This window comes from Balaenoptera musculus, chromosome 18 (assembly GCF_009873245.2).
Source record: "Balaenoptera musculus isolate JJ_BM4_2016_0621 chromosome 18, mBalMus1.pri.v3, whole genome shotgun sequence".
Lineage (NCBI taxonomy): Eukaryota > Metazoa > Chordata > Mammalia > Artiodactyla > Balaenopteridae > Balaenoptera > Balaenoptera musculus.
The window spans coordinates 64,261,258-64,279,004 of NC_045802.1; the positions used below are offsets into that span (position 1 = coordinate 64,261,258).

Consider the following 17,747-nt stretch of genomic DNA (forward strand, 5'->3'; position numbering starts at 1 on the left):
TTTGTAATTGACGCTAATATTCTCCTCTTCAATTCTTCAGTTACTCCAAAGATGGAATAGGGGTACCTTTTATGGGAAGTTTGGCAGAATGTGAGTATCTTACTGAGCATTGTTTTAAAACATAAACTTGCTATCTGCTTCTTGTATGTTTTCCTTTTTTGTCATAATACAGTTTTTTTATCCAAGGTTGGTTAGATTCAGCTCAACTGGAAAAAAGATTATACATTTAGTTTCCACATATCCTATTTAGTTTCTTCTTAGTAATAGGTAATGTGTATAGCTCTTCATTGTCTTTAGAGCATATTTATATGCATTCTTTCATTTTTTTTTTCATGTGGACCATTTTTAAAGTCTATATTGAATTTGTCACAATATTGCTTCTGTTTTATGTTTTGGTTTTTTGGCTGCAAAGCATGCAGGATCCTAGCTCCCCGACCAGGGATCAAACCCGCACCCCCTGCATTGGAAGGCCAAGTCTTAATCACTGGACCGCCAGGGGATTCCCACATTCTCTCATTTTTATCCTCAATAAAAACTCAGTGAAGTAGATATGCTTATCCCTATAAAGAATCTGGGCTCAGTGACAGGAAGTACATTCCCAAATGTCAGTCCGCTAGTGAATGGTAGAGCCAAGATTTAGACCCAAATTTTCTGACCACAAAGCTAAAGTTTTTTTTTTCCCTTTTTCATCCCTTTTTTGACTTTTTGTCTCTATTTCTAACCCAGAGCCATAGAGTATACCTATAATTGAGCTGACCTCTCTCAGCTTTGTTCTTTAATTTATAAGAGGAACTTCTGTGAAGTAGTTTTTCAATTAAATATGATGGTGAAAAACTAAAAGTTCCTATAATCATGACTTTTTAAAGGGAACTTTAGAGAGGCATCAGGTCATATGCCATTCTCAATCCTGAAAAACAAGTTAGGATTTGCTCTAAAAAAGCAGATTCTGAATACGAAACCATTCTAGGATTTACTTTCCTTATATTTCCATATTTCTCTTCTAGTCTCCTCACTCTTTAATAGGGTATCTTATGGTAATCTCTATAATCATCTCAGGACCCACTTATCCTGATCTTGCTGCCTATTTTAAGATTCTAAAACTTCTAGAACCTTTCCTTTTCCTTGTGAGGAGGATGTATACTGTTTACCTCTTGGGCATGAACAAGAGTTGCTTCTCCTTTTTTGACATTACTAGAACCCTGGTTTCAACCCCTGTTTTCTCTTAGATGACTCAGGATGTTTAACAGAATCCTAGAGTTTTAAAGCTGGACAGAGCATAGAAATAATTTAGCTTATGCATTTTAGATGAAGAAATTGTGGTCCAAAGAGGCAAAGCACGCAGAGGCCCATCAGTAGCAAAGCTGTTACTAAAATCAAGGACTTTTGAAGTTTTGTGAGTGTCTACTGTATACAAAACAGTGTTTTAGGGTCTCTGGCATCTTCATGGTAAGTTAAAAGCAAAAGTCTTTTTAAAAAAACTGCAATAAATCAATGTTGATCATTTTTGGTAGTTCTGACAACAGGTTTGGTTAATGAAGATTTTAATCAAATTCCACAGAATGGGGTTTTTGTGTCATCTGTGTATTTTATCTACATTAGTTATTTTTCAAGAACAGATAAGCAGTGCCTACCTACCCTCACAGTTATGGTATTATATCAATATGTGCATTACTTAGTATGTAAAGAAATGAGCCAGAAGATCAACGTTCCCTCCTCCCCAGTGTTTGCTTTTGCTAATTAGCAACTTATGTAGGGATATTCCTTTGGCTAACTTCTTTAAGTAACTGAAAATGTATTTGTGAAATGTTTAATAAAAATAATTAGCATCACAGTCATTTAAAATCTATGGTGTAAGAAAATTGTGCTTGTTCTGAAAGGCCATGACATTTTATATCATTAAAGTGTAGTGACAGTTCATTATTAGAATTCGCTATTACAAGTATATAAGCATAAATGTAAAGTATCCGGTTTTAATTTGGGTGGCAGAGCTGGAGAAAAATATGTCAAAATAAAGCTGAAAAGGTCTATTATTAATAGGTTTTTGGCTTGTAACTTTTAATATAAGTTTGATACTACAGCTAGTTTTATCTGTTTCTCTAAGAATATCTTTATATAAAAGAAATAAAAGTCATAGACATCAAAGTTATAAATGGCAATTTGAAGAAAGTTTTATTTTGTTGAATTGTGATCACACGTTTATTCCAAAATCCACATCAAAATACACTCTGATGAAAAAGTAATAATTTTTTAAAAACTCAATAAATAGAATTTCTAAAATGAATGCACACGGCAGTTGAAGTATTATTGCTTGTTATTTTCTTGTAGCACTGAACTGGGTGCAGGCGCTTTCTTTGCGTCTTTTCTGCCGCAGCCAGCTTCCCCTGCAGTGTAAGTGATGGCCACCAGGTGGCACATCACACTAATGCATGGAGCGCTTCATTTGTCTTCAGGACTCTGACGCTAGGGCCAACATAATTGGATGTTATAGCAGCTCTGCGTTTTATTGTCATGCTATTTCTTATTAATAGGTTTAGAAAATACTCTTCACATTATATATAGGTCAGCCACCAAAAAAAAATTAACAACCCAGAAGTATTCTCCACATTGCAGAAGTTATATTTAAAATTTGTTTCTTTTCATAAGCACTGAGTTATAGATTGTAATTAGAAAAACTAAGAAGAATTAGAAACACAAAGAGATTTAAAGTTGGCCTTAATAAAGATATGATATGGACACATATAAATTTTTTAAAAATAGGAGTATTGCCATTGTTTTAACTATTTTCAGAAACGTTTACAAATTTAATGGCAAAATTTTAATTCTTTAGAATTATTATACATGAATATCTCTTATTGAATTTCATCAGTTTCTTTTTTAAAATGCCTGTCTTTTGTGGTTAATAAAATAATTATATTCTCAATGCAAAAAGGATAAAATGTGGGAATTCCATGGTGGTTCAGTGGTTAGGACTCCATGCTTTTACTGCTGAGGATGCAGGTTCAATCCCTGGTCGGGGAACTAAGATCCCACAAGCTGCGCAGCGTGGCCAAAAAAAGGATAAAATTCTTTGTATTGTGAAAACTCAGTTGACTTTGGTTTTCATTTCCCATTAGTTTTTGACATCGCTTCCCAAATTCAAATGTTATACTTACTTCTGAGTCTATGCATGGGTTGGACAATAGTCAGAATGAAGAAGTCTCAGAGCAGACCTCTCCAGTGGGATTCTACTCCTGCGTCCACTGGCATTGCTGTATTCATTGTCATAACACAGGTTAGTACTGATACTAAATGTTTCTGCTTTGCAATATTGAGAAATGCAAATTTGAACATATCTCATGTCAAGAAACCTGGGACCCATGAGGAATTTGTGTCATTTTAAAGTGTGAATTTAAAGAGTGATAGATCATAAATGAAGTAAGTGAGAAAGAGAAAGACAAATACCATATGATATCACTTATATGTGGAATCTAAAATAAGACACAAATAAATTTATCTACAAAACAGAAACAGACTCTCAGACATAGAAAACAAATTTATGGTTACCAAAGGGGAAAGAGGGAGAGGGAGGGATAAATTAGGACTCTGGGATTAGCAGATGCACACTACTATATATAAAATAGATAAACAAGGTCCTACTGTATAGCACTGAGAACTATATTCAATATCCTGTAATAAACCATAATGGAAAAGAATCTGAAAAAAAATATGTATAATATATGTGTAACTGAATCACTTTGTTGTACATCAGAGACTAACACAACATTGTAAATCACCTGTACTTCAATTTTTAAAAAATGGGAAAAAAAAGAGTGATAGATTAATAACGTGTTAATTTTCTGAGTGCTGGTATATGTATATTGTAGAATTTCATTGTAATTTACCTGAATCTGAGCTTCCTATCAGATTATTTCAGTGCAGTATATTTAATATTCAGTTAGATTCTCATTTCCTAATTAAGAGCTTTCTTTCATATTTTCTAACACTTAGTAAGTACTCAATATTAAATGAGTCAGTTAATGAATTTGAGATTCATTCATTGGCCAGAATCTACTTTATACATGAAAGAATTTAAGTGAATATCAGATTTAAGGAAAAACAAAATGTAGAATAAAAAAGAATAGAATCTTGTTTTTGAAAACAAATGCAAAAACAAACTTAGTCTTTTAGAAGAGTCCTCTATGCCTTTTTTTTGTTTTTCTCTATAGTGACCTATAGACATTATTCTAGGATCTCCATATGCCTATGTGCAATGGATTTATAAAAATTAAGAAGAAAGATATAAACATAAAAATTTGTATTGAGTTTGTGACCGTCATTAGCTATAGATGAAAATGAAATATACATCTGGGCTCTGTAAAGGACATCATAATCTAAGTTTTAATGCATTAAATAAATTGAAAAACTCACTAGTGAAGGGTAAGGCCTGTGCTCATCTACCTCTAGTACTTATTTTAGTACCTTAGGTGCTGAGTGAAGGTTTATTGAATTTATATGATTGATTTAGAAAGAGACCATATCACAGATATTGATATTTAAAAAGGAGATAATGCCAGGAAGGGAGGGCTAGTGAGAAAGAACTGAATTAGAGGTGATTAAAATAAGGGTAAGTTCTACCAACTTAATGTTTTTGATCCAGGATTTATGGAGAGTAGTGTTAATATCAAGGTAAATTCTCATTTCTCAATAACTGTTTTAAAAATTGAATTTTCATTATTTCATTGCAATTTAAATTCATTATCATGAACAAATACAAACTGAGATTATAACACTACCCTAGAGTTTATGTGAGCATTTGTGAAGAATGTATTAGACACGGCCCTGACTCTCAACAGCAGCCAGACTAGGTGGACGAGACAGGCAACAAGAGATCACGTAAATGTGTACAGTGTATTCCACAGGTCATGCATTAGCATACGTATGTGAAAATATGGGAGTATGAATATGTAAAGATGTGAATCATGGGAAATAGTAGTTTATTATAATTTTTTGCTTTATTGGGTTATAATTGAAAAATAGAAATTGTATAGATTTAAGATATACAACTTGATGTTTTGATATATTTATACATTATGAAATGATCACCACAGTCAAGCCAGTTAACATGTCCATCACCTCACATAGCAGGAAATGATAGTTCTATAATAGCACTTCTTTGTTGTAAAAAGTTAAGGAATCAGACGGGTATAATTTGGCGTAGAGGAATGAATTTCTGTAATAAAGATCAAATTTTCATTTCAAGAAGGAAATTTATGTGTGCAAGATGAGAAAAGAGTTCACCTAGCAAGAATGGTAGCTGGAGTAAAATTAGGGTGGAGGATTTGAGAATGAGGAAAGGAAGTGGTTGCTGGTAAACCCCATAAAGCCTAAAATTGGATTTAATAATGGAGTTTTGATCTAAATTCTTTGGAAGCCACTGAAGACCCAATTCTGAAGGCTGAGTTGGCAAATGAAGGGAGCACAGAGGGCTACTGACATGTGTGATGGTGAAAATTATCGTAATTTAAGTGACTGTTGTTTGGTAAAGGTGGAGGGAATGTGGGCACTGATTTCTACTGAATAGCAGTAAACAGAACAGCTTAATGAGGAACTTGTGAGCTTTACACTGGGATAGTAACAATATGGTAAAAAAAGGTGAACAAACAAATAAGGATAAGTAACTGTGCCCTGGATGCTATGGTGGATATTGAAAATCTACTCTCCTTTACCCAGGGAGGTTACCGTGGGAAAAGAATGAGGTCTGAAATCAACAATTCTGACTTGTTAATTTCTGGATTACAAAAGATACTGAGATATTTGAAAGTTTATCCTGAGGTAATAAATTCTGCTTGAATGCAGAACGGTTTGATTCCTAATAAGGTGTTGAAGTAAGAAAGAGATAGATTTAGAAGAAAGTTTATATTTATTCTCTTCATCTTTTCAGCTTATTTTCATCATTAGAGATGTCTTACTTGAATCATGGTAACAGTAGCATTTTTTATCTCTTGTATGTGGTCTCATTTGATAACAATCCCTTTTCTCCAGCTGAGGGTATCAGTGAAGGAAAAACTGCCTGTGCTTTATTAATCAACACCTTGTATAGTCTGATAAATCTTAGAGCCTCTTAGGAATGCTTATATACAGGTTAAGGGGATATAGAAAAGAGTTGAAAAAAGTACTCTATTGTAAGTAGACATGACTTTTTTCTCTAAATATAATATTGTTTTTTGCAGAGTATTTTGCTACTTTGGGAACAGCTTGAAGATACCAGTCCTCACAGCCACCATTCACATCACAACTTAGCAGGGATCCTTCTAATTGTTTTAAGAATTTGCCTAGCATTGTCATTAGGCTGTGGACTCTACCAGATCATCACAGTGGAAAGAAGTACACTCAAGAGGGAGTTCTATATCACTTTTGCCAAAGTATGGGTTTGGTTAGAAAATGACTTCTTCGCATTATCAACTTCATTTTGCTTTACTTGGGAAGTTAAGGAGCAACCATATGTTAATATTTAGTAAACTTTTATTATGTGCCAGGTACTTTATGTGCTTCAAATCACTTAATCTTCACAACTTGTGAGATATAGATGATATTATCCCCACTTTGCAGAACTCATGAAACAGTAGTTTCCATGTAATCTTTGGCAGGTCAGTTTTGCCTGTATTATAATTTCTTTATCAATAGGGATTTTACATTTTTTCTGTCGTATCAGAATTTTTTAAATAAAAAAATTAGGATACAGTTTGCATGTCTCAAAAAAGTCATTAATGGACTATGAACTGTTACTCCCAGAATTATGCAATGTTTTATAACAGACATGAAGAGCCGTCCTTCAGCATAAGCAGAGGGAGCCAGGAGGCTGAGTACATACTGTGTTTCAGCCATTTCATGGCGTCCACATGAGACCATGTCTACTTCATTCCCCCTTGCTGTGTCCTTCTTGTGCTAGTGAGATCTAAAGGCAAATGGATTTTTTTTCTGTACCCATTTAATAAAGGAAAAGATCAGGAGACAGGTTGAGTCAGTAACGTTACAGAAGCCTCCCTTCCTAGAGAGTTATATTTTTTTGGTCAGATTGAGAGAATCCATAACCCATCATCTTGGCAACTCAGAGCAGCATTCTGATAAGCTGTTTGGTCAGCCCACCCTAGCTGACAGTCTCAGCAGAACGAGGCTGAGACGGAGGAGGGCCGGATTCCTCGTTTATTCCAGGCGGAGGGCCGGATTCCTTGTTTATGCCAGATGTGGAGCATTTTAAAGCTGCTGCGGCAGCCCTAGGAACCCATGTCAGGCCTCTGAGTACCAAGCAGGCAAGGATATGCCATTTCACTTTGGAATTCTTCCCAGAGACAGTAGTGCTTATTGTTTCAAAAGTTAGTGTATACTTCAGGTATTTAAAAACTAAATTTTTTCTTTTCTTCTATGTTTAAAACAGTACAAAAATTTTTTCTTAAACTTTAATTTTTATTTTTATATGTTTTAATATAACTATTTGAATAGGTTCAAACATCCAAAAGTATTTTAAAAGCAGCAAACGTGTTTCTTACTTCTCTCCCATCTATGCAGTTATCACCTCCTCATATAATCACTGCTATTAATTCCGAATTTATTTTTTAGAGAATTTAAAATATATATTACTATATACACTAATATGTATAAAATGGATAACTAATAAGAACCTGCTGTATAAAAAAATAAATAAAATTCAAAAATTCAAATATATATATATATATTACTTTATATTTCCCTTCACTTTTATACAAATAGTAGCATACTGAACACATTTTTCTATATCTTGTTTTTTTTCCTTGTAACCTCAATATACCAAGCATTTCAACAGCTACTAGTATTAACTTATTATTTTATTTCAGATTTAATTTTGGAAAAGGATATGTTGCCATGTTCTAGGAAAAATAGAACATATATATTTGAAAAGTATAGTGTTAAAAAGTTTCCCATTCCTACTCGCCTAATTCTGTGTCTTTTGTACTAAATCTCAAACAGATAACCGCTGCTAATCAGTTTTTTGTGTATTCTTACAGAAGTTCTTTGTGTATCTCTATGCAAATAATATATATTCTTATTTGTTTTTTATAGAAATATTACACATTTGTACCTTGTTTTTCTCAATTATTGATTTGTTACTTATATATCAAAACATCAAAATATATGTATGAGGAAGATGTAAGATTTTAAATACTCCAAAAACACCCATTTGATTAGAACCAGAATATCATTGTCACAACAATAGCAAATATATTTCTACATTTTATTGAAAGTTCTACTGTACAGGCCAATTGAGACCAATCAAGACCTCCTAAATATGCTAGTAATGTTATTTATCTGGTACATTCTGAAAACAAAGACATAGCTGCACTTATTTGACTTATTTTTCATTTGTTTCAGGGCTGTATCTTGTGGTTTTTGTGCCATCCAGGTCTTGCATGCATTTCTATCATTTTTAATGACTACCAAAGAGATAAGGTAAATAATATACATGATCAAAATAGTTTTTTGTAGTCTTTATTGGGAAATTATTAAAGTAGGAAAGGCCTGTTTATCCATTCAGCGGTTTCTTGGATTCTTTAAAATAAAACTTTGAAACAAAATATTGAACCAGTGAGTATTTAAATTTAGTTTATAAGCAAAATGATGGAAGATAGCTTTTGTTATTCTTATTTTAGCCTATTTCATAATACTGTTTTATAAATTAAATCATAAAATTTATAACACATCTTTGTAGTTAAGAAAAAATGATTAAAATTTTTTGCTACATAATGTTAAAAATCAAGACAGCTTTCTAAAAGACAGTCTAGTTGCTTTAACAGCCTGCAGACTGGAATGCCATGCTCAAGTATGCCACATTTTGGTTGTATTGATACCTACCTTCTTAGGTGAATTACTCCATCATTTCGAAGTGGAGTTCTGCCAGGAGCCCTTTGCAAGCAATGCAGCGTGTGGTTGAACGCACAAATGTTTCTTGAACCTGAGGTATTCACAAAGGGTAAATAGATAGGAAGGTAGTCTACAAAAATAGAGAAGTGACTTGAGAATTTCGGAAAGGGCTTTTAGAGTACTCTTCAGGATTCAGGTAGGGGCATGCTTTATTCCTATTACTAGATTAGCCAGGAGTCTGATTTTTCGTATTACTTTCTTTAGTGCATGCACCCTGAGGAGAAAATGGTTTAGAAAATTATTCTTTTGTATCTTATTTTGACATCTATAAACTAACTGTCAAAGGAATTTTACTTTTGAACAATTATAGTTGAACATTAGTCTCATTTTCCTATTGAAAATTTCTTTTACAAGATGTACCCACAGTAAAGATGGGACGGATACAGTTTATTATTTATATATATTTATATAAAGTATATATAAGTTTATATATGTATGAAGTATTTATAGGTCCATGATAAATTAAATATAATTTCTGTTTTTGCATGCAGTAAAGCATTCCCTTTCTTTTCTTTTCAGGTCATTACAGTAGGCGTTATCCTTTGCCAGTCTGTTTCCATGGTGATTCTCTACAGACTCTTTCTATCCCACAGTCTATACTGGGAAGTTTCTTCACTTTCCTCAGTAACACTGCCACTGACCATATCATCTGGACACAAAAGTCGGCCTCACTTCTGATACTTGATTTTCTTTAGAGGAAAAGTAAATTTATTTACCAGAGTGCAATAAGGATCCAAATACAGTGACTTTTTTTTTCATACTTTTGGTATGAAAAATTGAACAGAGAAGGCAGAGCATGTTATTTATACAACTGCATTTAAGCAGTACCAAACTGAAAAAAAGGTAATAAATGTTTTGAAATATACTTAATAAACTTTCAAGAAAGAATGTTGTTATAAGGTGATTTATGCAATTTCCATATGGAAATAAAGATGAAAAGAATTATATGATATTTTGGTAAGAGATTCACCACTTATAATGCCTCCTCTTATATCAATAGTTAACTCAGGTTTGATAGTCTTATAAAAAGTAATCAGTTAAATGATTACTTGCTTATACATGTCTAAACCAAGTCCAGTTATGAAATCAGTGTAAGACACTGGTTAAAAACTGCTTCTTTTTATGCTTTAAGGAAAGTGCATTTCGTATTGGAGTTTAAGGAAATTGAAAATGAAGTTACTTCAGAAAATCAATATAAAATATACTCATAGTTAAGTGAATAAGCTTTTGTTTATTTGTGGGTGGGGTTATTCTCCCTTTTCTTCTATTACTTTTAGCTCTAGTTAGGTTTTAGCTTGATTAGCAAAGCGTTTTTGACAGATAGTTTATGAAAAACTTAGATACATTGCATTGGTTTTACAAAGGGTTTTAAAATCTGAGCACTTAGGTGAAGGGACAAGCAGGTTTACATGTTTAAAAAGAAAGAAGGAGAAAGTACTGTGTGATATGCTACTAAAATTTTAATCCTGATATAATTCATTTCTCTTACACTGAATCCCCAATCATAATTAAGCTGTATACTCAGATTAAATTAACAGAAGCGTTTCACATAAATACTGGTTTCAGTCATCAACTACCCATGAATTCCTGCCCAAGGATACTTAATCAGGATTAAATTTTCTATGAATAATTGAAAAACAAAATACTCACTGGATTTGTTATAATCCGTGTTGGCACTGGATTCTAAGTAGTTGCCATCTTGAATCCTTTGTAATAAAGCCATATTTTTGCGTATGATGCCCCAGTATTGAGTATACACTCTTATCAAGTGCCTGTTCAAAAAACTGCTAAATTGTTGTTGCTACTTGCTGTATAAAATGACTATGCCCATGAATAGTCACTGATCAGAAATTATTCTGTTTCTGTTTTTCAAGTCATTCAGGCCTTTACATTTTTACCTCTGGCTTATTTTAAAGATTTTTTTTTTATCTACTTGCAAAGGTATTATGTTTTTAAGCAAGAGATGGTGCGCTGATCTGGTAATTAACCTTTTTAAAATTAAATAGTTGAAGGAACATAGCACAACTTAAAAATATCTATGATTTTGTCTTTGTTTTTCCCTTACATCTAGTCTCATTGGAAATGAATAGTATTCTGCTTCATTTTAAAGGGAAAATACATGTGTTCATGACTAGCAAAATGGCAGAACGACAGAGTTCAGCCTGCTCATTGAATCATCAACAGTTCTTTGTAAATTATTTCATAAATGAGAGCTACAGATTGAGACTAGAAAATCTGAGGTATATCTTAGGTTTACGTGTTCTTCTGAGTGGTCATGACCTTTTCTTTTACCACATCTCACTAATAACCCCAGTTATTATCTGTTGTGTTCAACTGAAGTACGGTTAATTGAGCTGGGAAAAAAAAGAGTGAAGCCTTTTCATAAATTTTGTGAACTTGCAACAGTGGGAAGAGAATAATCTTTGTGTTATTTACACAAAGAACATGGAAACTGTAATCAACATATATGAAATATATTACTGTGCTTGCATTTATGAGGCTTGAACAGGTTTTTTTTTACTCTATTTTTTAAGTTATGGTTGAACTTGCTGATAATTTATTTTGTTATTCAAGAGCCATTGTTAAATGAAGAAAAACAGTTAATAAATGTATAAGGCAGTTGTGAATAAAGGTTAGTAATCCGAGCTCAAAATTCATAGTTCGTAAGTCATGACACAGTGTCCCCTCTTTTTCTCTTTCTGAATGTTTACATGGAGATTTGTCACCACAGATTACAGAAAGATAAGTGTATACTGCAAACGCTAATTAAAGGTCAAAAGTTTTCTACTTTTCTTTCTCTGTCAGATAATGCTTTTTTAAAAATCTATTAATATTTTTACATTTTTTCTTAAAGAAGATGAGTGGTCTCTCGAGAGCTTTTTTTTTTTTTTCCAGAAGCATCTTGTTTCTTCTTTTAGGAAGGTATATATATAGTGGTGTTTATTTTTATTGACATGTATAATAATATTAGCCCCTATTTAATTGAGTGCTTACTGTGCATCAGGCCCTTCACACTCATCCCTAAGCTCTAGTGCTGTAACCACACTCCCCTTTAACTGAGTATAAGAGAGAGGATAAATGATTCCCCATAGTCACCTGACTTTCCTTCACTTTTCTACTTTACCCCTCATGATTTAATTAGTACCTATTAGATGATGGGTTAAATTTTAGTGAGAATGAATGGCTATCCATAGTTAATTTTAGCTGTTGATTTTTAACATTAAACCTGGAATTGTGCTGAAAATCAGAAATGAGCTTGACTATCTGTGTACCCTCAATATTTGAACACCTGGCTTTCAGCCAGACAGTATTGCTAGCAGGGAGAGATAATCCAGGCAGAAGAGCTTGCTTTAAGAAAAATTTTAATGATCTCAAGTAAAATAAGCCACTTCTGATGAAAATGGGAGATATACAAGTCTAAGGCCAATTCTAACATAAGGAGACTAGAATCTATACATCAGCATAAACATTGGCCCCTTCAACATGTTTCCTTTAGGCGGCTATGCATATTCTCTGGAAATTTTTTGGAAATCTAGAATTATTTATGACACGTTCACTTTAAATAGCTTCAGTGGTGTCAAATCTTTAAGGTTCTTTTTTTTGAGAAGTGATTTGATATAGCCAATAAATTTGAGACTAGATCTGAAGAGGTAATACCAATTTTTGTTCCAACATGTATTTATGAATTGAGACTAAAATAATGAGATTGGTTTTCCAATGAGATCTGAAAACTGAACTTGTGCAGTAGTTCTGTAATATTGCTGCTTCCACACTTGGGTGCCTTCTCTGCACAACTCCAAGGGCATCATGCACATTGTGCTCTAGGAGTGACAGTTATATAGAAGAGCAAGAAGCTTGGAGTTGTGGAAGGGGTGGTCCTGCCCGCTACAGCCCGGTCTCCACAAAGCAAAGGGAAATCACCTGGATGATGGAGTTCTTTGTGCTAACCTGATGCCTTTTATATTTGAAATTATTTTAAAATAATTTAGAAATGTAAATCAGATCAAACTACTGCTGTCTTATTAAAAACTCTCCATTTGCTTCTCGTTGCACTTAGAAAAAAGTGACTCATGCTCGTTACCATGTTCTACAAGGCCCCACGTCATCTGGTCCCTCCCTCTATCTCTGATCTCATTTCATACCACTCTCCCTCTCACTATGCCCCAGTCTCGTCATCCAAAAATACCTCATTTATATCACTGCCTCAGAGCCTTTGCACTAGCTATTTCTTCTGCCGGGAATATTCTCTTCCAAATCTTGATGTGGTTGCACGGTTGAATCCTCATCCTTCAAGTTGTCAGCTCAGATATCTTTCAGAGACCTCTGACCATTTGTGGTGGATTTATATGAGGCCAATGTAGCTAAGCTGGAGATATGTTTCTCAGAATTACCTCTGCATAATTCCAGAATAGCATGGGTCAAAGAGATGTTTGGAGTAAGATTTAGTGGGCTGAAGTAAAGTAGCCAGATCCTGATTCTTGTTAAAATTGAAAGGTCCAAGCAAGGCCCGCACTGTTGCTGCTCACCCAGGTTATTGCTTATCTGCTGGTTCACCTTCTTGGTCTGTGGGCCAGCAGCCAGGTCCACAGAACACCAGCTCCTACTGGGTCACCTCCTTCAGCTTCTCTGACTCCTGGGCCAGATGTGTGTGTTACTCTATGACAAAGGGTGCTGGGTTGTGCAGGACAACCCCATTCTCGAGGGTGGAGACGTCCAGTCCATTCTCATGAGTTCCACTCAGCTCCCATGGGTTTTGCTCATCCTGGCAGGTCCCAGTGCGTCTTTGCTTTCCCCGCTTCACCTGTTTTACCTGTGTCATAGATAGAAAAGCCTTACCTCTTGGAGATGCTTCATTCATCTTCCCTCTCACTTGCCAGACACAAAAGGAATAGCCCCCTAGACGCCCTATAATAAATCCCTTATTATATATATTAAAAATGGAGTGTGTGTGTGTGAGAGAGAGAGATATCCTAGTGGTTTTCCTGTTCTGAACAGACCCGACAGATACACCATCCTATCTAATGCGGCTCCCCATCCTAATCACTCTATTACAGTGTTTTCTTTTCTCTTTATAGTACCGCTTTATCTTTGCCTGTTGCCTCTCTCCCCAACTAGAATATAAATTCTGAGGGAGTTTGGCCATTGTCTGTATTGTTCATTGCTGTATCCCTAGCACCTAGAACATTCTCTGGTGCACACTAGATGCTCAAAAATACTTTTGAATGAATGGATAAAAGCAATTCTGAAAAAGTTTCAGACATGTATTTAGCAATACCTCCTATATAGTGACTTCAATAATGCCTTGCTGTTCTTTATTAAGTTATATGGAACTGAGAATGTGTAAAAATCTTGAGTGGTCAAGTAGTTGTTAAATAAAGTCTAACCTCTAAAACTCATCAATTTTAAGAGGATTCCTCAAGTTGTCAAAGAGCCAGTTTCCCTCTGTTTTAAATAGACTGTATTGGGACCATGTGACTGGCATTTTAGCCTACCGCACTAAAAGCGCCAATTTAAAAGACGTTTAAGTTAGCTAGAGGAAGGAATGTTGACAGTAGTCAGAAGCAGCTGGGAGAAAGAAAAACTAAAAATGACCCTAACACTCAAATCACAGCAGCCTGGAGTCATTTAGTGTGGGTGAAAACAGCCCTGTGTGCCTCGATAGACACTTAGAGCTTTATTGTTCAATGTAGCTCATGACAATAGCCCTTAGTATTCAAAGATTAAATTATAAATTATGTTCAGAACCCTCATAGAAATGTTCAAATACATTGTTAATGTTTTATTCTTGTTAAATTGGTAATATATGTACATTGATTGTACAAAAATTAGAAGGTTGAAAAGGGTAAAAAAGTAAGTCCTTGCAGCCACTTATTTCCCTCCCCTGGATTCAACCTCTGTTACCAGTTTCTTGTATATTTTTCTAGAGATGGCCCCATGTATATATAAACATATGTGAAACACAGATTGGAGCACCCCATACAGGTTGTTTTGCACATTCAGCAGTTTATTTTGTATCCCTACCTACTGAGTTGCCCCATCTTTTCATCGATTGCTTAGAATTCCATTATGTGAATGAATCTTAATTTTTTTTTATCAGTCCTCTGTTACTAGACTTGGTTTCCAGCCTTTTGCTATAACAGGTAGCCTCTTAACTCTTGGAATAAAAAATTTGCTTGGCCCTCTTCCCCTACTCCCAGACTGTCCTGCTCCCCACCCCACCCCCCATCCCACTTTCTAGGATCTAAATCATTGGAATTTCCAGAGTGCTAGAAGTGTCTTTGTTATTCATGGTGGAAACTGATAGTTTATGCTAATGAGATGACTCTGTATGAAAGCTGACCACACCAGAAAGACCAAGCATGTGATTAGAGGGTTGGGGCTTTGAGTCACAGTGATGTCAGCCTGACCTCTGGGGAGGGAAAAGGGGATGGGGATTAAGTTCAACCCTGTGGTCAGTGAGAGACTCTATCATGCCCATGTAGTGAAACCCCAACAAAGACTCTGCACACTGAAGCTCAGTTGAGCTTATAGATTTTTAAAATACAGGTAGAATTTAAAGTTTTTTTTTTTTTAATGGCCACTGTGTTTTACCTGTGTCATAGGTAGAAAAGCCTTACCTCTTGGAGATTATGTTTAAACCCCTCATATTTTCTTCTAACAGTCTTTTTTTTAAAATATGTTTAAAGTTTTGATCCACCTGGAATTAACTTTGCTGTAAAATGTGAACTAGGGATACAACTTAATTTTTTTGAGATGGTTGCCCCCTTATTGCAACATCATATATTGTATAATCCACCTTTTATTTATTGATTTGTAGCTAATCTATTTGGGAACTTTTAAGCCTTTTCAATAAACTGTTGATTCATGGTCTAATACCACACTGTTTTAATTATTGTAGCTTTAAAATATGCCTTACTGTCTGATAGGGATAATTTCCTGTTAATACTCTCCTTTTTCATAATTTTTTTATTATTCTTGCCAATTTTTTCGTATGAGCTTTAGAATCCTTTTTTTTTCTGATTTTTTTCAAAAGAAAAACAAATCCTGTTTACTGTTTTTAGTGGGATGTATTAAATTTCTATATCAACTTAGGGATTTGACTTCCTTAACATGTTGGATGTTAATTTCACAGATGGTAGCTTGTCCTTTTGGCTCCTTAGCCAAGCATGTCATCAACTGTCTGAACTGTGGTTGCTTCCATAGTGATTCATGAAACTGGTATGAAATACCTTTCTATTTTTTTAATATGAGTGTGTGTTTGTCAATCGCTTTTTAAAGACTTCTTTATATAGAACTTATACATTTCTTGATAATGCCTAGATATTTTAATGTTTTCTTTCATTATATGTTGTATATGGCTATTGTTTTACATGTGAAGACTGTTGGTTTCTGTATTTTAATTTTGCTTTCAATCACTCAACTGAAATCCCCTAACAGTTGTAATAACTTTCTAGTTGGTTCTTTTGTACTTTCTAGATAAACAATCATGTCATCTGCAAATAACGATCATTTAAATTCTCTTCTTCCCTTTCTTACCTCTCATTTTTACTCCTTATTGCTAGTATCTCCAGAACAAGGTTAATTAGTTTTGGTAACATGGTGGTAAGAGTTCTACATTCCACATGAAGTGGTTCCAAGTAGACTTTGAAAAGTTAAATATTTATACTGTAATCCCTAGAATAAGAACTAAGAAAAAAACAAACTATATATTTTTTTTCAAAAATGCAATAGGAAAATTAAAAGGGAATAATAAGAAATGTTCAAAAAAAAAGAAAAAGAAGAAAGGGGAAATGAAGGAATTAAAATCAGAGAAAAATAGAAAAGCAGAAAACAATAAAATGATAGACCTATATCCAAACACATCAATAATTACGTTAACTGTAAGTGTTCTAAATCACCAGTTAAAAGACAGAGATTGTCAGAATAGATTTTTTTGAATGTCCCAACTATATGCTATCATCTATAAGAAGCTCACTTCAAATATAATGATATAAGTAAGTTGAAATAAAATAATGGGAAAGATATACACATGCAGACAATAATCAACTAAAAGCTGGAATGACTATATTAAGATCAAAGTAGACTTCAGAGTAATGAAGATTACCATGGATAAAGAAAGGATTAAAAGATAAAAGGGACAATTCACTAAGATGACATTGCAATCCTAAATGTATACATCAAACAATAGATCTTCAAAATACATACATCAAAATCTGACAGAACTGAAGGGAGAAATAGACAAACTCATAATTATAGTTGGAGACCTGAGAACTCTTCTCTTAGTGATCAACAGAACTAGTAAAAAATCAGCTAGAATACAGAATTGAACACCACCACCAATCAACCAGATCTAGTTGATATTTACAGATCACTCAACCCAACAGCAGAAAAATATACATTCTTTTCAGGTGCACATGGACCATTCATTAAGATAGACTATATCTTGGGTCATAAACCATAACAAATCTAAAAGAATTGAATTTATACAAAATATGCTCTCTGATCATAATCAGGAGCAGAAAGATAACTGGGAAATCTACAAACACTTGAAAACCAAACACTTTTTAAATGAACCATGGCTTACCAAATATATTTTGAATTGACAGAAAATGAAAATACAGCATATGAAAATTTGTGGGAGGAAGCAAAAGTATTTCTTAGAAGGAAGTTTATAGCACCAAATGCTTGTATAGGGACTTCCCTGGTGGCGCAGTGGTTAAGAATCCGCCTTCCAGTGCAGGGGACGCGGTCATTCCCTGGTCAGGGAACTAGATCCCACATGCATGCCACGACTAAGAGTTCACATGCCACAA

General features: G+C 34.1%; 1 protein-coding gene across 4 annotated transcripts in view; it reads left to right on the forward strand.

Moving 5' to 3' along the window:
• GPR180 (G protein-coupled receptor 180) overlaps positions 1 to 17,747 on the forward strand; it is a 39,050-nt gene that overhangs the window by 16,175 nt on the left and 5,128 nt on the right. For 2 of the 4 annotated variants that reach the window (XM_036831799.1, XM_036831800.1), the window contains exons 5-9: positions 41 to 90; positions 3,114 to 3,271; positions 6,210 to 6,401; positions 8,386 to 8,463; positions 9,454 to 11,704. In XM_036831799.1, coding sequence (XP_036687694.1) covers positions 41 to 90; positions 3,114 to 3,271; positions 6,210 to 6,401; positions 8,386 to 8,463; positions 9,454 to 9,612 — 637 coding nt within the window. In that variant the 3' untranslated portion in view covers positions 9,613 to 11,704. Of the gene's footprint in view, positions 1 to 40; positions 91 to 3,113; positions 3,272 to 6,209; positions 6,402 to 8,385; positions 8,464 to 8,873; positions 8,971 to 9,453; positions 11,705 to 16,066; positions 16,153 to 17,747 lie in introns of those variants that run through there. The other 2 variants (XR_005017246.1, XM_036831801.1) reach the window with 2 other exon arrangements.